The 17,621-nt window shown below is 29.2% G+C and overlaps 1 protein-coding gene across 2 annotated transcripts; it reads left to right on the forward strand.

Annotated features, from left to right (window-relative positions):
* The first annotated feature begins 14,445 nt into the window (after nucleotides 1–14,445).
* On the forward strand, nucleotides 14,446–17,113 carry LOC100806100 (N-(5'-phosphoribosyl)anthranilate isomerase 1, chloroplastic). Of its 2 annotated transcripts, none has more exons than XM_006591324.3 (5): nucleotides 14,446–14,534; nucleotides 15,697–15,759; nucleotides 15,949–16,313; nucleotides 16,389–16,552; nucleotides 16,657–17,113. In XM_006591324.3, the coding sequence occupies exons 1-5, from the start codon at nucleotides 14,525–14,527 to the stop codon at nucleotides 16,880–16,882; spliced, it is 828 nt and encodes a 275-aa protein (XP_006591387.1). In that variant the 5' UTR covers nucleotides 14,446–14,524; the 3' UTR covers nucleotides 16,883–17,113. The 2 variants fall into 2 exon arrangements, with proteins under 2 accessions (XP_006591387.1, XP_006591386.1); XM_006591323.4 differs by lacking the exon at nucleotides 14,446–14,534 and adding an exon at nucleotides 14,559–15,024.
* The last annotated feature ends 508 nt before the right edge of the window (nucleotides 17,114–17,621 follow it).

The following is a 17,621-nucleotide window of genomic DNA, read 5'->3' on the forward strand; positions in this document are numbered from 1 at the left end:
AAGAAAGGTTGTTTTCACATCCATTTTTTGCAACTCAAGGTCAAAATGCTAAGACAATACGAAGAGAATCTTTCTTAGATACAGGAGAAAAAGTCTATGTGTAGTTAATTCCTTCTTTTTGAGTAAATCCCTTATAAACGAGTCTTGCCTTGTATCTCTCAATGTTGCCTAATGAATCCCTTTTGGTCTTAAAGACCCATTTACAACCAATGACCTTTGTCCCATTAGGAAACTCTACAAGGTTCCCAACTTTGTTACATAGCATGGAATTCATCTCATCCCTCATGACATCATACCATAAATTTGACTCTTTACAACTCATGGCTTGATCAAAAGTTTCAGGATCATTTTCAACTCCAATATTATAGTCAAATTCTTGCAAATATACAATATAATCACTAGGAATAATTGATTTTCTTGCTCTAGTAGATCTCCTTAATGTTGCATCAATATTTTCTTGAGAATCATGTTATTCAGCTGGTTGTTCATCATTTTCAGGGATTTGATGATCAACTTGATCTACTGGATTATCAGCAACAAGTTGTGGAATGTTAGTCATTTGTTATTCATCATTCCTTTGTACTTGAGGAGTATGAATTACAACCAATCTTTCACTTAATATGGAAGGTTGAAACTCTATATGATTAATTTCAGAACCTAAGTCCCTCAATTGATCACTCTCATTGATCAAGTCATTTCAAGAAACTTGGCATTTCTTGATTCCACAATCCTAGTAATATGATATGGACAGTAAAACTTATAACCTTTAGACCTTTCAGCATATCCAATGAAATACTCACTAATAGTCCTTGGGTCAAGTTTCTTTTCTTGTGGGTTATATATTCTCACCTTAGACGAACAACCCCAAACGCGCATATGTTTCAAACTCGGTTTCCAACCTTTAAACAACTCAAAAGGTTTCTTTGGGACAACCTTGGTTGGAACACAATTTAATATGTATACAGTCATCTTTAGTGCTTCAGCCCACAAGGATTTAGGAAGATTGGAGTTGCTAAGCATACCCCGTACCATGTTCAATAATGTTAGGTTCCTTCTTTTTGCCATACCATTCTAATTTGGAGAACCATACATAGTGTAATGGACAACAATCTCATGTTCTTGAAGAAACTTTACAAAAGGACTAGGTGCTTATCCATTCTCAGTATATCTACCATAATATTCTCCACCTCTATCTGATCTCACTATGTTTATTTGTTTGCCACATTGGTTCTCAACTTCGGCCTTAAAGACTTTGAAGGCATCCAATGTTTCATTTTTGTTATGAAGCAAATAAACATTTATATATCGTGAATAATCATCTATAAAGGTGATAAAATATTTCTGACCATGTGCATCTATATCTGGACAACAAATATCAATATGAATCATTTCTAATATGCTTAACCTCCTATTAGAATCTTTCTTAGACATGTTGGTATGCTTACCTTTAATACAGTCCACATAAATCTTAAAGTCAGCAAAATCAAGAGTATTGAGTACCCCATCTTTCACTAACCTTTTAATCCTCTCAATGGAGATATGTCCTAATCTCTGATGCCATAACATAGAAGATTTCTCATTAATATTACACCTTTTAATACTATTTTGAACATGCATAGAAATATAAATGACATAATTTTGTAAACCAAAAAGATAAAGGTCATCAGACAAGATACCATTCCTAACACATTCAGAATTATAAAATAACTCAAACGATGTGTCTTTAAAATTAAAGGAATATCCAAAAGGTACGAGTCTAGAAACAGAAATCAAGTTTAGGGAAAAACTTGGCACATAAAAGGTCTTTTTTAATTTCAAAATAAAGCCACTACTTAAAGTTAAAATGCAAGTTCCAATAGCCTCCATAAGTGAGCCTAACTTATTGTCTGATAAAATGTTTTTTGCTCACTTCCCATTGGTTTTCTTAGGTTTTGCATACCTTGTAAAGAATTTGCAATATGGATTGTAGATCTAGAATCAATCCATTAGGTGTTAATATTAACACTAGCCATATTAGATTCATAACATACTAATGAGATTAGTTTACCTTTCTTCTCAAGCAATTTCTAGAATCTAGGGCAATTCTTCTTCATATGTCCTTTCTTTTTACAAAAGAAACACTTTGTCGCCTTCTTAAGAGGTGATATTTTACCATTCCTCTTCTAATTATCTTAAGACTTGTTGTTTTGTTCTTCCCACAAGCAATTGTTAGCAATGCACTCTCACCTATCTCCATTATAATCCCTTCTTCTTCCTGAGCACACATGGTCATTAATTTATTGATATACCATTTGTCCTTATGTGTGTTGTAGGAAATCTTAAATGACCCATATTTTAACGGAAAGGTGTTTAGAATGAAGTGCACCAAGAAGGACTCAAACATATCAACCTCCAATTTACTAAATTGAGTTGAAATATCCCACATTTGCATTATGTACTCATGCACACCTTTCACACTGGTGAGCCAGAGAGAGGAGAACCTCATGATCAGGGTGCTTGCTAAAGCCTTATCTAAAGTGATGAACTGGTCATCAATAGTCTTAAACAAGTCTCAGACCTTTTCATGTTGGTCGACAGAACCACGTATCCCAGCCGAGATTTTGATCTTAATGAACATCACGCTAAGCCGGTTGGATCGCTCCCACCACTCATATAGCACAACAACAATTAGGCTACTTTCATCATTGATTGCAAGTGGTTCGTCTTTCCTTATAGTATAGCCTATGTTCATCTACCCCAATTGCAAAAGAATTCTCTCCTTCCATATCTTATAGTTATCTCCTTTAAGTTTGGGAACATCACATTGAATATCAGAAAAACTAACAATTTGAGAAGCTGTAAAAATTCAAAGGCTTATGTCAAAATTTAAGGCATATTTATCTTAATTGTATGTTTTACCAATGTAAACATACCAGAAAATTGAATCTTGTGAAATAAAAATTGTCCATGGACTAAATTTTTAATTCAATAAGAAACAATTAAATTTTATGATAGAATAATCAAATTACACATTCAAATTCATGCTTTACGGGTACAACATGAAAATAATTTGATTTTCTATCGCAAATATTTACTTTATGATAAAATTGACAAATTATACATACCTCATGATCCCTATGAGTATACCATGAAAAATAATATGTCATTTCATCCCAATTAATTATACAAATATAATAAAAATTCATGTGGGATAAAATTCATTATATAAAGTATAATTAATCACAATATTATGCCTAATTCCTTATATGATATTTAAACAACTTAATATATAATTTCAATAAAATTATAGATGTTGTGACTAATCTATAATTAATCAAAATTATAATGATCACTTAGACATAAAACTTAATCATATGAGAATAAATCATATTATGTACTTAAAGATCAAGATATAATACAATGATGAATAAAATTCTCATATATAATTTCATAACTGAAACATAATATTATGTATTTGATTTCATATATATATGCACATAATAATTTTTTTCCAGAAAATATTCATGCATGAAATAAATCAAAACTCCATAAATTGCAAAGGTAAATAGAACACATGAATATAATATATGAAAAACAAATAAATATCAAAAAACCTTAAATGAACCGGTGGCTCATGCGAATTCCAATAACTTGTAAGTCAGAGGTTTGAAAGTCAGCTTATTCATCATCTTTAACATCTGGTAGGGGAATTTCAAAAACCGAGAATGGAAGATTACTACAAAAGGAAACACAAGTTATTAACAAATGATAATTGTCTTGTTTTAATTCTTTCAAACTCTCACAAGATGAAAATGAAAGATATGATTTTAAAGACCAAACACATATGTTATATATAGACATTCCACTATCAAAAATATTTTTAGTGGTCATTATCACTTATTAATAATCATCCAATATTTAATTTTTCAACTCCAAAATTGATGGAGCAATTAACATTCCAAAACGAGATGAAAATTATTACATTTAGAACACACAAAGGAGAGAGTCAGAGAAGCATTCTACCCTAAATTACACACGAGAGAGAAGCGTTCTCCCTTTTTCATTTGAAAATCTTCTTTTGTTTTTGTTTTTCTTTTATTAAATATAAAATGTTTAAATAATATATTATATGCCACACATGCAGGTGTCTCATGGGGGTTGGCACTGTTTAGAGGTTCCGGTATCACTGCTCTAGAATAAAAATGCATATGTTTAGGATTTTCTTAAATATTAGTATCATTAAACTATTATTTGGTGAATGATTCAATAACCGCCTTGGGGCTGGGTTATTAACTTATTATTATTGTCGTACAAAGTGGTCCATAGACTATGTTAGGCATGTGGCTTAATTGACAACTTGATAAAATTCAATGACATTAATTATTTGTTTGTCATAGATTAAAAAATCAAAATTTCATTTAATAAAGGTGAAAAATATAATTTTTGTCCTTCCATTTTTTTAAATATGTAATTTTAGTTTTTTTATTTTTTAATTAAGATATTTTATTCCTTATTTTTATAAAATTCATAATTTTAATTTCTCTATTTTTTAATTAAGATATTTCATCCCTACTTTTTAAAAAATCTATATTTTTAATCATCTTTTTCAATTTCAGACGTGACTATGTATTTTTATAATTCATTTTTTTATAAATTAAACTTGTTAGTAATTAAATAATTTTAAAGTAACATTTATTTTGTGGATAATAAATAGACACATGCCAATCAACATTTACATAATACATATATCAACTTTTGAAATTAGACACAAGTACTAAAATTATGGTTTTTTAAAAAGTAGAGAATAAAATATTCCAATTAAAAAATGGAAAACTAAAATAATGAATTTTTTTAAAGTGAAGGATAAAATATTTCAATTAAAAAATAGGAGAACTAAAACCACATATTTAAAAAAAATAAGGAAATTAAAATTATATTTTACCCTTTAATAAATCTCTATTACTCTCTTGATTCTTATTTATAAGACACAAGTTTAAAATAGTTTTTTTTTTCTTTTTATAAGATTTGATCTATAATTTTCTTTAAATTAATTATTTGTAAACTAAAAATATCCTTAATTCAAAGAAGAAAGAGAATATATTTATAAACAATAAGAAAAGAGAGAAATATTAATTACATGAATAGTTTTGGAAAAAATTATAAATTTAAAATAAATTCATTACAATAAATTAAATTAATCATTTTTCTTAATTTTAATAAATTAGATAGTTGAATCTTATACATAAGAATAAGAATAAAGAAAGTATTATTTTCTAGTTTTTATAAGGACTAATCAATAATAAAAGATATCATTTGGGCACATGGATCAATGGTGTAAATTGAAATTGTTTCAGCAATCTCAAATTCAATTTTTAATTTGTAGTGACGTTACTTAAAAAAAAATTAATCGATCATACTTACCTCCAGTAAAATTACCACTAAGTGTTACCTCTAAAAAAAAATAGTAAAGATCGAATGTATTACAATTTCAAGGAGTATGCTTTTTTTTTTTTTTACAAAATACAAAGAGTACGTTATTAATCCTTCTATTGTCTTAATTTAATCTAGAAATCAGTTGCTTAATGGGCATATTTTTTTAATTATAGGTGTTTGATTATTATTTTGATTTTTAACGTATTCAAGTTCGCTTTGGATGAACACGGTTTGAGGGATAAATTATTTCTAGTTGCCTTATTTTATTTATTGACATGATTTGATTTCAGAACTTTATCATTTTTTTTAAGAGGATGAAGTTAAAACATGTTCGCTTTCCTTTTGGAGTATATTTGGTAATGAGTTAAATAAATAAGGGAATAATACAAAAATTTTAGAAAATAAATGTTGGCTCTCGTTAGATAATATATAAGGTAGAACATATTCTCATCTCATAATTTAATTAAGAAATGTGTTAGAGTGTGTATGTCTAAATAAAAGTTTGAATTCACTTTCACGATCTCGATATAATGATTTAAAGAAACGAATAAGAAAAAAATTATTCCCTGCCTAATAATTATGATTTTCCAATAATTATGCAAATAAATTATCTAATGAGATAACAAATTTTATAATAATAATAAATTTATGAGAGTATAAATATAAATACCGTATTGAATACTAATTAACTTTCTAAGTGAGCAGTCTAATCCATCGCAAATCATCAGCATCAAAAGTCTAATAACAAATATTTATTATCATATCAAAATAATACAATATTGATTTTCATAATTAATATTATTAATAATTTGAAATATTTTAATAACCAAATATTACCAATTCACAGCATAATTAAAAAAATTCTGCAGATTTAGGACGATGCCTGACCAAATTGGGAGGTAACAACTAACAACATATGATTTAGGTTAGGACTTGGGACGCCTCAGAAACTTGGCAGCTTGTCAGTTCGCCCCTATAATCCGTCACATCACCTTATAAACTGTAATTCCATTGTACTGTCATGAATAAAAGTTAATGAATCAATTATTATTTTTTTATCATTCAAAAGTTCTTAAAATTTAAATAAATGTATGATTTAATTTGAAGAATTAATTGTTTTTATATATTTTAAAGATTTCTTTTAAAAAAATATTTAGTAAATTAAAATAAATATGCATTTAGATTCTCTCACATGTTGACTTTGACATATAGCCACACAAAATTATAATCATTTCAACTAAAATATATTTTTTTAATTCATAAATATACATGCTATTTTAAAAAATTAGTATGATTGTGAAGCATCCATCGGTTGGCCAATCATTTTTAATTAATTATTTTTTAATCATATTTTTTTATTATAAAATTCGAACCCAAGACTTTAATTAAAAAATATGAATTCAGTTTTGTTTGAACTAACAACACGTTAATATAATATTATATTTTATCATAATTTAAAAAAAATACTACATGGATAAATATATTTTGAATAATAATAATTCAAAATATAAATTTAAATTAATACTCATACATATTATATTAAAATTTGAAATTTCTCTATCGATGGAACACCTGGGAACTTGTTGTCATAGAACAAACTACAGGTTTTATATGAGAAGTACTATAACAAGCTTTTTTTTAAACACAATTTTATTATTTATTAAAATTTATTGAAAATTATAAATTAAGATAAAGACTCGTTAAATGTAAAATGAGACTAGGCTCATTAAAAAAATATTTTTAATAAATAATAAAATTATGTTTATAAGAGGATGTTGATAGCTTTTTTCACAATATTTTATATTTACATTTTCGTAACGAATTAAACCTTAAACAAAATGAAATCGGCAGTAAAGAATTCGTGGATTATGGTGTTCGAGGAGGTTGAAAGACCCTCTGAAGCCTTCACTATATTTTATTATTTTACTTCGTTTTTTTTTTTTTTACTTATTTTACATCGTTTGGATGCATTATATATTGGGGAAAAAAACGTCTTTAATTCTATGCGAGAAAATTTTTAGAGTAATAAAAGTTTATATTTTAAAAGAAAAAAAGGTAGTCTTCATGAGTTGTCATCTTGATTTCTCAGTATAGCAAGTTTCAGGCTAGGATTTGAGTTGTGCCAAAGTATTCGGTGGGAGAGAATGTTAGTTAACTATTGATATATTAGGTTCATAAAATATCCTATTTCATTTTAGTTGGTATATATCCGGATTAATTTGTTACATTTTTTAATATTTAGAGGTTAAATTTAAATTTTAAATTTTTTAACAATTAATTTTTCAGTGTCTCATATTTTAGAGACAAATTTAATTTTAAATTTTTTTTTATATTATCTTCGATTTCAATGTATAAAAAGATGATAAATATTTAATTGTTAAATAGTTTTGCATGAGAGCTAAAGGTGGGAATTATAAACCAATTTTGTTGCATCCCTTAACAAGACAAGTCACATTGTCATGATAAATGCATGAGGAAAGTATGATTGCGCCAGCTCATAAAACATCTCTAAAGTAAGAAAGCCTTCCAAAATAATAAAATAATATATTTGTTTTTAATTAGAGTGAGTAAAATACATGCTCATTTTAATTTAATTTAATAATAAATATACCCTTTAAAATTACTTATATTTTTTAAATGCTTAATCATATTTTAGAACACTTTACCGTTAGCTTAATAGATTTTTTTTTTATCTATATGAGTTAAACTTGATACTAGAGAGTTTATAATACTCATAATATTCTGCTCAACCAATTAAATTATATTAATAGATTAATTTAGATAGAAGTAGTTCGCACGCTAGAATAAATGAAAATGAGTAGTACAAAAAAAACCACAAAGTTTGTGCAATGGTTGAATTATCCTGATTAGAATTTGAGTTTGAGTAGAAATCTAGTGTTTTATTCTAGTTTCACTTAAACGTGATTTTTTTCACTCCATCTACTTTTTTTTTATATAAACACTCCATCTACTTTATGTCGTCTGCATGTCCATTTAGGCATTAATATATCATCTTGCTTGCAACAAAATCTTTTATCAAATTCATATACCATCAAAATAAGAGTAAACAACGTAGATATATACTGTTATTTAATCATAAAATATTATATATAATAATTTTCTTAACTTTAATCATAACTATCTTAAATATTATATCACAATATAAAAAATTTACACTAACTGTATATATAATGTCTATTAAACTCTTAATAAATACAAAATCACATAAAAAAATGCAATACATTAACAGAAAAGCGGAACTACTTTTTCAAGGAATAAAAACTAATAATTGTTGATGTTTGGGCCTTAGCCCTTAGGTCTCAAACTTAAGTTTTTTTTTCTCTCAATGGTCTTATTCGTTATTAGTAACGTTGATGGGATGTACTTTCAAAAACACTTTATGGCTCATGTCAGTAAATGGACTGTAGGCGTGAGTGAGAAAAACAGAAGAGTTAGTCCTTATTTGGATTGGTATATAAAATCAATTGTACAAAATTGATTATGGTGAAAATTGATTATAAAATATGATAATTTTTATTTGAATAACAAATATCAGAAATTGATTTTTTTAACAAAATGATATTTGGATACTTTTAATCAAAATTAATTTTGAACATTAATTACTAAAATGAATTTTAGTTATTTGTTCATGTCTGATGTATTATTATTTAGTTATATTGATATGCTGATTATTGATTTGAAATAAATAGGTAGGTTTATAACAAGTTTTTAAAATAAAATTAATAATTAAAATATTAGCTTGTGAAATAAAATATGTCTCTTTAATAAAAGTTTGCTGTCCAAATATAATAATATATTTATATAGTAACGACAGAAAAATATATTAAAAAAAATCATTTGTAATATAACACAATTTTGTCCTACCACAATAACACTAATTTTGATTTAATACTTATATTATTTCATCTCAAACACAATCAATCTGAGGTGAAGAAACAATAATGTGTAAAATCAACATCATTCTTAGCATTCCTTTTAATAAAATTGTGTATAGTTGTTATTGCACAAACTATTTGCACTTGAGTTTCAAATTTTTACTTAGGCATGGATTGCAAGATTGTAAATCTGTTCTTTCATACTCCAAAAGTTCTTTCAAAGGTGCACCTTAAATTGGAGTGTTAATAATTAAAAACTTCATTATTATTTGCAAACCAAATCTACGTCTAAAATTAAGGTGTTAATGTTCACATCTATAAGGACCAATCATCCCATTGGTTGCACTAACACTTGCATCTTCACTATCCCCTAAACTTTCCTCTACATTTATGCCAATGCCATCAAGACTTGGGCGATACACATTATTCATATCAACCTCAACACCAACTGGCAAAATCCTAGATGAGGGTGGTCGTTGAAATTCTCCATTAGCAATTACATCCTTAAAAAATTTAGTCAACTTGTGAGCAAATGAAAGTCTCTTGTTCCTAAATTTTGCATATAAAGGGTTTTCTGCACATCCAGAATTTATAATAGGATAAATATACTTTACAAAAATCTTAGACTTACTACAATACACATTTATGTATCACATACCAATTATTTTTTCTCCCACCACTCATCACTTACATCAACAGTATTTTTAGCATTGTCCCATCCTAGACCGGTTTCTTTACCAAATAGTTTATACCAAACTTGTTATTCTCTTGAGGTTATCAAACTTGTTCTTAAACTTTGTTTTGTGATAACTCTTTCTGGTTGACTCCTTAAATTTGGATGCAATTTCAATTCATCCATTCTTGGAAAAACTAGTAGTGACTCGTTCTCCTTTGAACATTTTTTCCAAGCATGCTATAATAAAGCTTTCAATTGATTTAATGTCCCAAGAAGTTTTTTCTTTCTCAACACTCATAATTCTACACCATATAAACAATTTTCAATAATTAGTTTCATGTTTCTTACTTTTCCACCTCTTAACTATGGTTAAGGACATAGATAAGGTTAATCTTATACTCATCTAATGTGCAAGGGAACAAGAGAATCATTCCCAACTAGGTACAAGGGCTTTTGATGGTCAAATGAACATCCAAACCGCAACATTATGCAGAGAATTCTGCAACTTCACAACTTTGACATGTTTTGGAATTATGTTCGCCAAATATGCTAAGGATCTTTAAATATTATGGGACCAAAAGCATTTGGAAGTTAAAACATAAATCTAGAGGACCACCAAAGGGTTTAATCTTATTTGATCCAAGTCACTACCAGTTTTAATTTGAATACAATACATTTTTTTTATAGGATTCAACATTCTCTCTTGGTGTAATTTAAGACTCCTAATTTTTCCTAAGCTTAGAAGTTGTTAGAAGAGGTTAGAGACATGAGAAAGGTTGATTCTATGTACCTCTAAGGTGTATAATAATAAGGGAAACACTCAATTCACGATTCAAACATTACCTAACTCAAATTAATGCAAACACTGTCTATACACAAATTTGTCCTACACCTTGACAGGTTTGAGATGCTTTATGAAAATATTCATAACATATTCTGAGATTTTAAAAATTATGAGACCAATTAGGTTGGAAAGATATCATCTAAAACTAGATGACTGTAAAATTTCTAAGTCTCCTTCTACCATGTTTGTTTACACGGGTTAAGTAAAGACAACAGAAATAAGATCAAAATCTAAACCTTACATTTGTTTGGCTTCCTAGAAGTTATTGTATCTCTCATCAAATGTGTCATATCCTTTATTGCTATTGCTATATCCTTAAAGTGGAATGGTATCTATAATTCTTATTGCTAGTGCTATATTTTGTTTGTCCTATTTAAATTAAAAAGCAAGTTCTTTACACTCTTTCATCCATATGTCGAATCATGTAATAGGCGGATAAATAGGTCCACATATTAGTAGCACTTAATAATCTCATATCTAGTTAGTGGTAATACAAAACTTGTCTGGAGATTTTGTGAAAGAAAGAAAAACAAATAGAGATGCAAGGCCAAACTAGAATAATCTCATATTTTGTATAAAGCTAAAATAGATGGTTGATCATGGCTCAAAGGTTTAAGTAATGATTATAATTTTTTTGCAAATTAGTGTATACTATCATATAAAAAACACTTGTCAAAACATAAAACATAAACAATATATATCTATCAAAAGAAACTCACATTGTAATAGTTTTATATTACATTTTTTTTTCTTATCTTCAATACTCTCCTTCAATAAATTCATTCAACAACCTCTACACCAAGTTTCAACAAGTTAAACAATGCATTAAAATAAGACTCACTAATTGTAAAAATGCAAAAAAAAAAAAAAACTTGAAAGTAGAAAAGACTTACCATAGAGACAAAAGAGGATGACATTCTTTTATGAGACAAATGAACATAGGCAAATTTAAATAGAGTCTAAGTAAATGGTAGTTATTAATTGCAGTAAAAACAATCTAGTTTAATTCAAATCATCCGGAACAAAATAGTCAACTCATTTTTCTCTCCCAAATGTAACGAAAAAAGGTTGCACCAGTCCAGATGTGATTGCAATCCATACTACAAAAGGAATTATCAACATTAATTGCAACAAGTTTGTCCAACATTGTCCAAAACAAAAGGAACTAAATTAAAAAATTGAATGCCCATTAGATAAACAAGTTTGCAACGGCGGCAAAGCATAGACACACAACATCAAATGCCCATCAACATGAATCGATGGGTGAAGAATGTTTGATTTGAAGGAAATCAAAGACCCAGATGTAAAACTTATCGAGTGATAAAGATCAGGTTTGGGTGAAAGGCAAATAAGAGAAATCAAAGACCCAAAAGTAAAATTCTTTTAGACCAACAATAATCACATATTACAAATAGTACTAGTCTAGATCCAGTGGATTGAAATTTAAAAGATACTTGTGATCTTTAACCCACAAATGTGTTTCTTTTAAAAGTACTTAATGCTAAAAAAACTCAAGAGAAACAAATTTCACTTAGTCTAAATTAAAGAAACCAAATGAGTAATTAAGTCAAAGCAGCAAATAAGGTTAAATTATTTATTTAATCCTTACAGTTTCATGATTCTTACATTTTTAGTTCATTTGACAGTGGTTTTTTTAGTCCCTATAGTTTACATTTTAATTTTCTTTTAGTCTTTGTAGTTTGAAAATATTTTTTTTTAATCCTTATAATTTGCATTTTAATTTTCTTTTAGTCCCTATAGTTTGAAAGTAGTCTTTTTAGTCCCTATATTTTATATTTTAATTCCCTTTTAGTTCTTATTATCAAAATATGAGTAATATTATCAATTACAATTAACTACAAAAATATTAGCAAGTAATTCATAATTAATTTATCACAAGATAATTTGTAATAAAAAAATAGTTGATAATTTATAACTAATTTGTAGCTAATTATTTTTATATATTTTTTTTAGTAAGGACTAAAAGGTAATTAAAATATAAATTTTAAAGACTAAAAATATCATTTTCAAACTATAGGGACTAAAAAAGAATTAAAATACAAACTATAAGGATTAAAAATAACACTTTTAAACTATAGGAACTAAAAAAAATTAAAATATAAATTATAGGAACTAAAAAAACTACTTTTAAATTATAAAGACTAAAAAATAAAAATTATGAAACTATAAGACCAAATAAATAATGTAATCTTAAGTAAAAATGATTGTTGTTAAAAAAAAAAAAGCGTAAGATTATTTAAAACTAAATCCTAATACAAAAATGTAAAGAACGGTGTTAACTAATAGCTCAGTAAGATCAAGCTTTTTAAGATAGCATAGTATTAGGTACAATTTCTACTACTATACTTCCACTGCCATAAGCCCTCAATAAAGCATACCTTAGCCATGAAATAAGGTACTCTCCCCTCCCCTAGATTTTGCTAATAAAAAAATGTTTATTGCAGTTGACAGTTTGTTTAGAATGACAGTAAGAGCCATCAATTTGTTTAATTGCACCACCACCTAAGTGAATGGCCTTAGAGATCCCGGGAAGGACACTAACCGCATAGTAGTTTATGATGCTTCATCTGAATATCTCTGTTTTTTTTTCCCTCTCTTTTGGAAACATTGGTACAAAATTCTATTCCATTTCTTACAAATTGATTTTGTAGTACCTTTTGTTGTCATTGTAGTATTGCAATATAGCTCAACCCACATTCCCTGCTTGTATCCTCCATTTTAAACCGATGCAATCAGAATATATATTTCGGTCACCTAATTTTTATTGATGTGGGCACTGCAAAGTGCAAAGGTAAAATATAGTCTAGATAAAAATTTAATATCCTTGTGATGAGATAGGATGAATGTAACAACATCACAAGAACAATTTATAAACATTCTTTGTTCTTGCCACCAAATATATTTCAAGCAAGCACAATAACCAAGGAAGAGAGAATTCAATTACAAAACGGAACTATAATATGAAACACTAGTGCACTGGGGCGTTCCAGTAATATACTTCTATGCTTACTAATTAGTAGTAATTGTATTGCTAAATCAACCTTTAGGACCTTATTTGGGCAAAACAGACATCATCCACACAAGTGGTCATGGCATCAAAGCAGTCTCCCGTGTATATAAGGCAAAACAAACTTCACTCACATGTGTTAATGGGTGTAATAGGATATAAAGGGATTTAAACTCTAATTTCTACATACTAGCTGCCAATTGATTGTTAAAATTAACAAAAAATAAAATAAAATAAAGGATACATATAATAAATGAAGTGCAAGAGAGATGGACACAAAAAAAGATTATTGTATAAATAACATTTCTCTACTAAGAATCCAGCTTTCAATCCATTATAATGTTAGGTTGGAACTTCGGGAAGAAAAAAAATAGATAACTTGTGTATGCTTTCATAATAAATTGAGCATATAAAAAAATTATATCTTTTCAGGATTCTTGTCATGACCCAACGATCAGTGTGTTCAGCAAAGCCCAGGCCAGACATAATATCATTACAGGCTTTGTGCATTTGGTCCATTACTATTTACACTACCTTTTTTTCCTCTTCACTAGGAAATACCCAAACTACCCGCATCTTCACCTTCACCCTCCCCCTTCTTACTTCTCTGTTCTAAACCCTTGCTTTGAATCACCGCGACGGGTTTATCACCGTTCCAAAGTGTCATAATGCTTTCAGGTTTCTCATTTTACTCATTTCATGTTAAATGGTACTCTCTGTTCAGTGTTTGTAACCTGGCATCCCACATGTTTGATGAATTTCCTACCTGAATTGATTTTGTGATAAATCTCTCTTTGTCAAATCTCAATTCTTAAATTAGGAAAGTTATTTTGTACCATTAGATATATTAATATTTAACGGTCATAAATCTCTCACTGTGGGCTGTGGAAGGGATTCATGGAGTTGCAGCGCTGCTACCACCGTCGATGCTTGTAATGGCTGCAGAACAGATGCGGACAGAAAATCGGGAAAGTGAAGGGTAGAACGAGAAAAGGAAAAAAGGAAAAAAATAATCTTAGATCATTAAAATTTAATATTACTATATCCAATGGTACAAAATAACTTGCCCATGATCCTCTTTCCCACCCTAGCATTCTTACTTGTCTGTTCTAATCCGTCGTTGCTTTGAATGTACTTTTCCACAGTGTCAAAATCAAAATGCTTTCAGGTTTCTCATTTTACCCATTTCATTTCATGTTACTCTCTGTTATCTGAATTGATTTTGTGATGATCAAACAGTAGTTTGTTGCGCTTGTAAATTTGTCCAGACTCATTTTTAACAATTCATTTATGCATTGCATATGGTCGTGTTTCTCTGGATAAAACAAAAGGTTTATTGCTCTGATTCATTGATCCTTCCTGCCTCCATTCACACAGTTACATGAATTTTTTAGGGATTGCAAATCCCCAATTTTCTTATATTCGGTTTTATCAGAGACATAGTTATCCTTAAATATCATAAGTCCTGTAGAAGTTCTAATAAGGAGGGTAGAATAAATGGAAGGCCATGGAGAACTATAAGCCAAACCATGGATCGTTTGCCCATAGGCATGTTTCACAATAGAATATTATCCAGTGGGAAAATGCTTAGTTGTTGCTGCTATTACAGTCATAAAGAGTTTTATAGACCCAAACTTTGTTCTTTATAAATGCTCAATTTCTTGGCAACTATCATAAGGCTGTGCTATATTTTCTACATTTGTCTTGAAGCTTATATCTATTTAGCATTTTCAAGTTATCATTAGTGGCAAAGAATTTTCCATGTACTCATGTTAAACCCTGCATTTTTTTTAAAACAAGTGCTGCTGACCATGCAAGATTTGCTGTTCTTTTTGTACAGGTTCAAGCACTGGGAGTTACTTACAACTTAGAGCTGCAAAATTTCACATGAGACCAATTTCTGGTAGTTCAATTCTTTGTCCTTCTTCTGGTATATGTCTCGAGATTTGTGGAAACCAAAGTAGCATTTATCAATGTGAACTTAATTACATGTCTTTGCTTGTGTTGACCAATGACCATGCATGGTGACTACTGACTAGGTCATAGTTCATAAATGAGCCAATACTCAAATGTTTTAAAACTATTTCTGTAGGTTTAAGAGGAGAGAAGTTGCAATTTTCAAGTGTAAGGTTTGGTCTTAAGCATAAAATTTCCTGCAAACTTACTGATGTGGGAAATGATTTAAGCTCATCAAAGGAGCTTGGAAAGTGTCAACCTTTGGTTAAGATGTGTGGCATTACATCAGCTAAAGATGCTGCAATGGCAGCTGAAGCTGGTGCAAGTTTTATTGGAATGGTCATGTGGCCTAACTCAAAACGTTCTGTTTCGCTTTCTGTTGCACTGGAGATATCGAAAGTTGCAAGAGATTATGGAGCAGAGCCTGTGGGTGTATTTGTGGATGATGATTCTGAAACAATTCTAAGAGCTTCTGATGCAGCAAACCTTGAATTTGTTCAGGTAGTTTTTGGCCTAAGGTTAATGTACGTTCCATGACAATCAAATGCTTAATTTCTTTATATTTGGACAATGCAGCTTCATGGATATGGATCTCGGTTAGCTTTTCCGTCTTTAATTCAGGAAAATCGTGTAATATATGTTCTCCATGTAAATGAGGACGGAAACCTTTTAAACACAATTTCTGATGAAGAGTGTTCTCTAGTTGATTGGGTCCTTGTAGACAGTGCAAAGGGTGGCAGGTAAAGGCATATATCTTGTATAGCTTAATGTCCATCTGCTTGTTAGATAATCTTCTTTTCCCTCTGCATGTTAATATCATAGAACTAATGAGACATCTTTGCAGTGGTAAAGCATTCAATTGGGACCAGTTGAAACTGCCAAACATTAAAAGTAAGTATGGTTGGCTCTTAGCAGGAGGGATCCAGCCTGAGAATGTTTCTAAGGCTCTATCTACTCTCAAGCCTGAAGGGGTCGATGTCAGCAGTGGCATTTGTGCATCAGATGGTATCCGCAAGGATCAATCAAGAATAACTTCCTTCATGAATGCAGTGCATTCTGTTCAATATTGATTTACCTTGAATTATTATGAGTCTTGAGAAAAGAATTGTAATCTGGAAATATCCTTAAGTTCTTCTTTCATGATGTCTTGTCACAATTTTTTTCTATTACAATTTGTACCCCTTAAGTTCTTCCTTGGGAGCTGTTTTCTAGGCATGGGAATGGGAATATTGTAATGCGGGGTGAGAATACATGGGTACAATCTTTATTTAATTAATACAAATTCAAATATAAAAAAGTAAGAACCACATTGTCATATTTTTCCTGCTTATCGTTACATACAACCTCATTGCAATTCTACTCTTCTTGGTATAAAGTAACGTTCTAATTTTTGCAGTACTTAAATGGTTTTATTTGAGAGAGTTGAACGCTCTGAAGACTCTCAAGTTTCAAGTGCTACTAAACAAGCACATTTAAAATGCCAAATATGAGACAAGAATTTGGGTTCTCTGGAAGTAAAGGAAACACTAATTGTTAGATTCGTAGTTAGTACACGCGGCTATTTTGCAAGCTATTGAAATATCTCCCAGCAATGATTGACTCAGAGTCACGAGTAGTGGAACTGCATCAAACTGCAGACGATGTGAGTTGGGCATACATATTGATGCCTATATATGGCTGGAAATTGGCGTTTGAGGAGAAGTAGGAGCTACTTTGGTTTTTCTTGTTTCTTTTCCTTCTGTACCGAAAAGGATAAACCTACTTCAAACTGAAAGCAATTAAAAACAAGAACCAGTGGACATGTGACAC

The sequence above is a fragment of the Glycine max genome, chromosome 11 (assembly GCF_000004515.6).
Source record: "Glycine max cultivar Williams 82 chromosome 11, Glycine_max_v4.0, whole genome shotgun sequence".
Taxonomy (NCBI): Eukaryota; Viridiplantae; Streptophyta; class Magnoliopsida; order Fabales; family Fabaceae; genus Glycine; species Glycine max.